At 37.0% G+C, this 1,618-nt stretch overlaps 1 protein-coding gene across 1 annotated transcript; it reads right to left on the reverse strand.

Moving 5' to 3' along the window:
• Positions 1-489: 489 nt before the first annotated feature.
• LOC8278559 lies at positions 490-1,319 on the reverse strand. Its single transcript, XM_002529492.4, has 2 exons — positions 824-1,319; positions 490-684 (listed from the first exon to the last, which is right to left on the reverse strand). Exons 1-2 carry the CDS (start codon positions 1,230-1,232, stop codon positions 677-679), a joined length of 417 nt encoding a protein of 138 aa, XP_002529538.1. The 5' UTR covers positions 1,233-1,319; the 3' UTR covers positions 490-676.
• Between the last annotated feature and the right edge of the window lie 299 nt (positions 1,320-1,618).

Here is a 1,618-nt window from a genome sequence, read left to right on the forward strand (position 1 = left end):
TCAACTTTTTAGTAGTGAGTTGGCTTCATATGTGATCCTCGGACAAAAAGAGACATTTGTCATGGAGGATATCCTGATAGGACTATTACAAAGTGCATGCTTACATGGAGAGTCTTCTCTTACTCTCATTGGCATCATAGGCAACCCAAGTTATCTCACCATGTTGGTGAGAACTTATTAGGTACAGCGGAATTATGCTTTGATGCTCTCATAAACGAATAGACTCCACCATACTACACCGCAGGTATTCTATAATTTCTCCTTGAAAAGAAGAACAAAAGAAAATTGCGGAAGCAGAATGATGATCTATCAACTGCATTTAGGCACTGATAATTGTTATACAATGGATGAACTCCTTAGCTTTACATTTTCGTTCCCTTTGCATTTTAGAATTGTTTGTAGCAGAGGGTCCTGGAAATCTGCAAAATCTGGTTGTGACATTTCGGCAAAAACCAAAAAGTTAAGTTCTTCAAATGGACTCATAACCAGTAAAAGCATATCTTACTTGATTTGCAATTTCAAATTGATGAAACAGATTACATAACTAGCATTACATATTTGCATATTTTACAGAACTTAAAGATCATCAGGTCAATGTTGCAAACTACATAAACTGGCTAACTGAAGCTCCAAAAAAAATCAAAAGGACAGCATACGATCCAACAACAATGGCAAATCATTTTCCTGTAACCACAAAAAAGAAAAAAAGGTTATTTACAAAGTGAAGTCAGATTCAGAAAAGGCAAATTTCAAGAAAAATAAGCATTAGTAATGATATCTAATGAAACAAGAAAAAGCAAAAAGTAGCAGGAGTAGTTGGTACCCCGAGGTTTGTGGTAGATTTGTTTCTTGTCCTTGTCATTCTTGATACTCATCCTCTTCTTCTCCTTGCAGGAAACCTCTTTGACTTGATACATGACCTCCTTGGTTACAACTTCCTTTCTAATGACAATGTGTTGTCCCTTCTTAGACCCAAGTTGGTGTTTTTGCATCTTGGCCATGGCTTCCTTACTGACAATTTCTCTATTTTTAATGGCAAATAGCATATTGGTAGACGAAGAAGACAGATAATTTTTCCTGGTTTCCATGGTAAAAGTGCTTGAGCTGGCCTTCAAATCTTGTACCGTCAAGGCCTTCATCTTCTGTGTTATAGAAGCATGGGACGCTGTAAGCAACATTTTCTGGCCACGGGGGACGACAGTGTTCTTTTCATAATAATTTGAAGAAGCCATTGGGAAAATTTTGGATGAAATGGAAAATAAGAAAACATGGAAAAGAGACAAAAGTCAGGAGAGAGAATTTATAGAAAACTATTAGTTAGTGGTGGGGGAGATCTCCTTTTTCTCCAAGCAGACACCTTCCTGGAGAAGTTGTGCTGTCCCTACATTTTATTAAGTCTTTGTGTGCAGACACCTTCGTGGAGAAGTTGTCCCTACCATTTGGTTATTGTGAATGTTTTATTTTTTTCTTTTCAACACTGAAGACTTTAAATGCTCTTCCAGAATCTGTTTTTCAGCCTATAAACTTATAGATCTGAAAATAAATTTGAACAGAAACAATCAGCAAGTTTCTGATATGCAGGATCCTCTTACGAGGCAAGCACAGAGCATACGCTTGA

This window comes from Ricinus communis, chromosome 6 (assembly GCF_019578655.1).
Source record: "Ricinus communis isolate WT05 ecotype wild-type chromosome 6, ASM1957865v1, whole genome shotgun sequence".
In the NCBI taxonomy this organism is placed as follows: domain Eukaryota; kingdom Viridiplantae; phylum Streptophyta; class Magnoliopsida; order Malpighiales; family Euphorbiaceae; genus Ricinus; species Ricinus communis.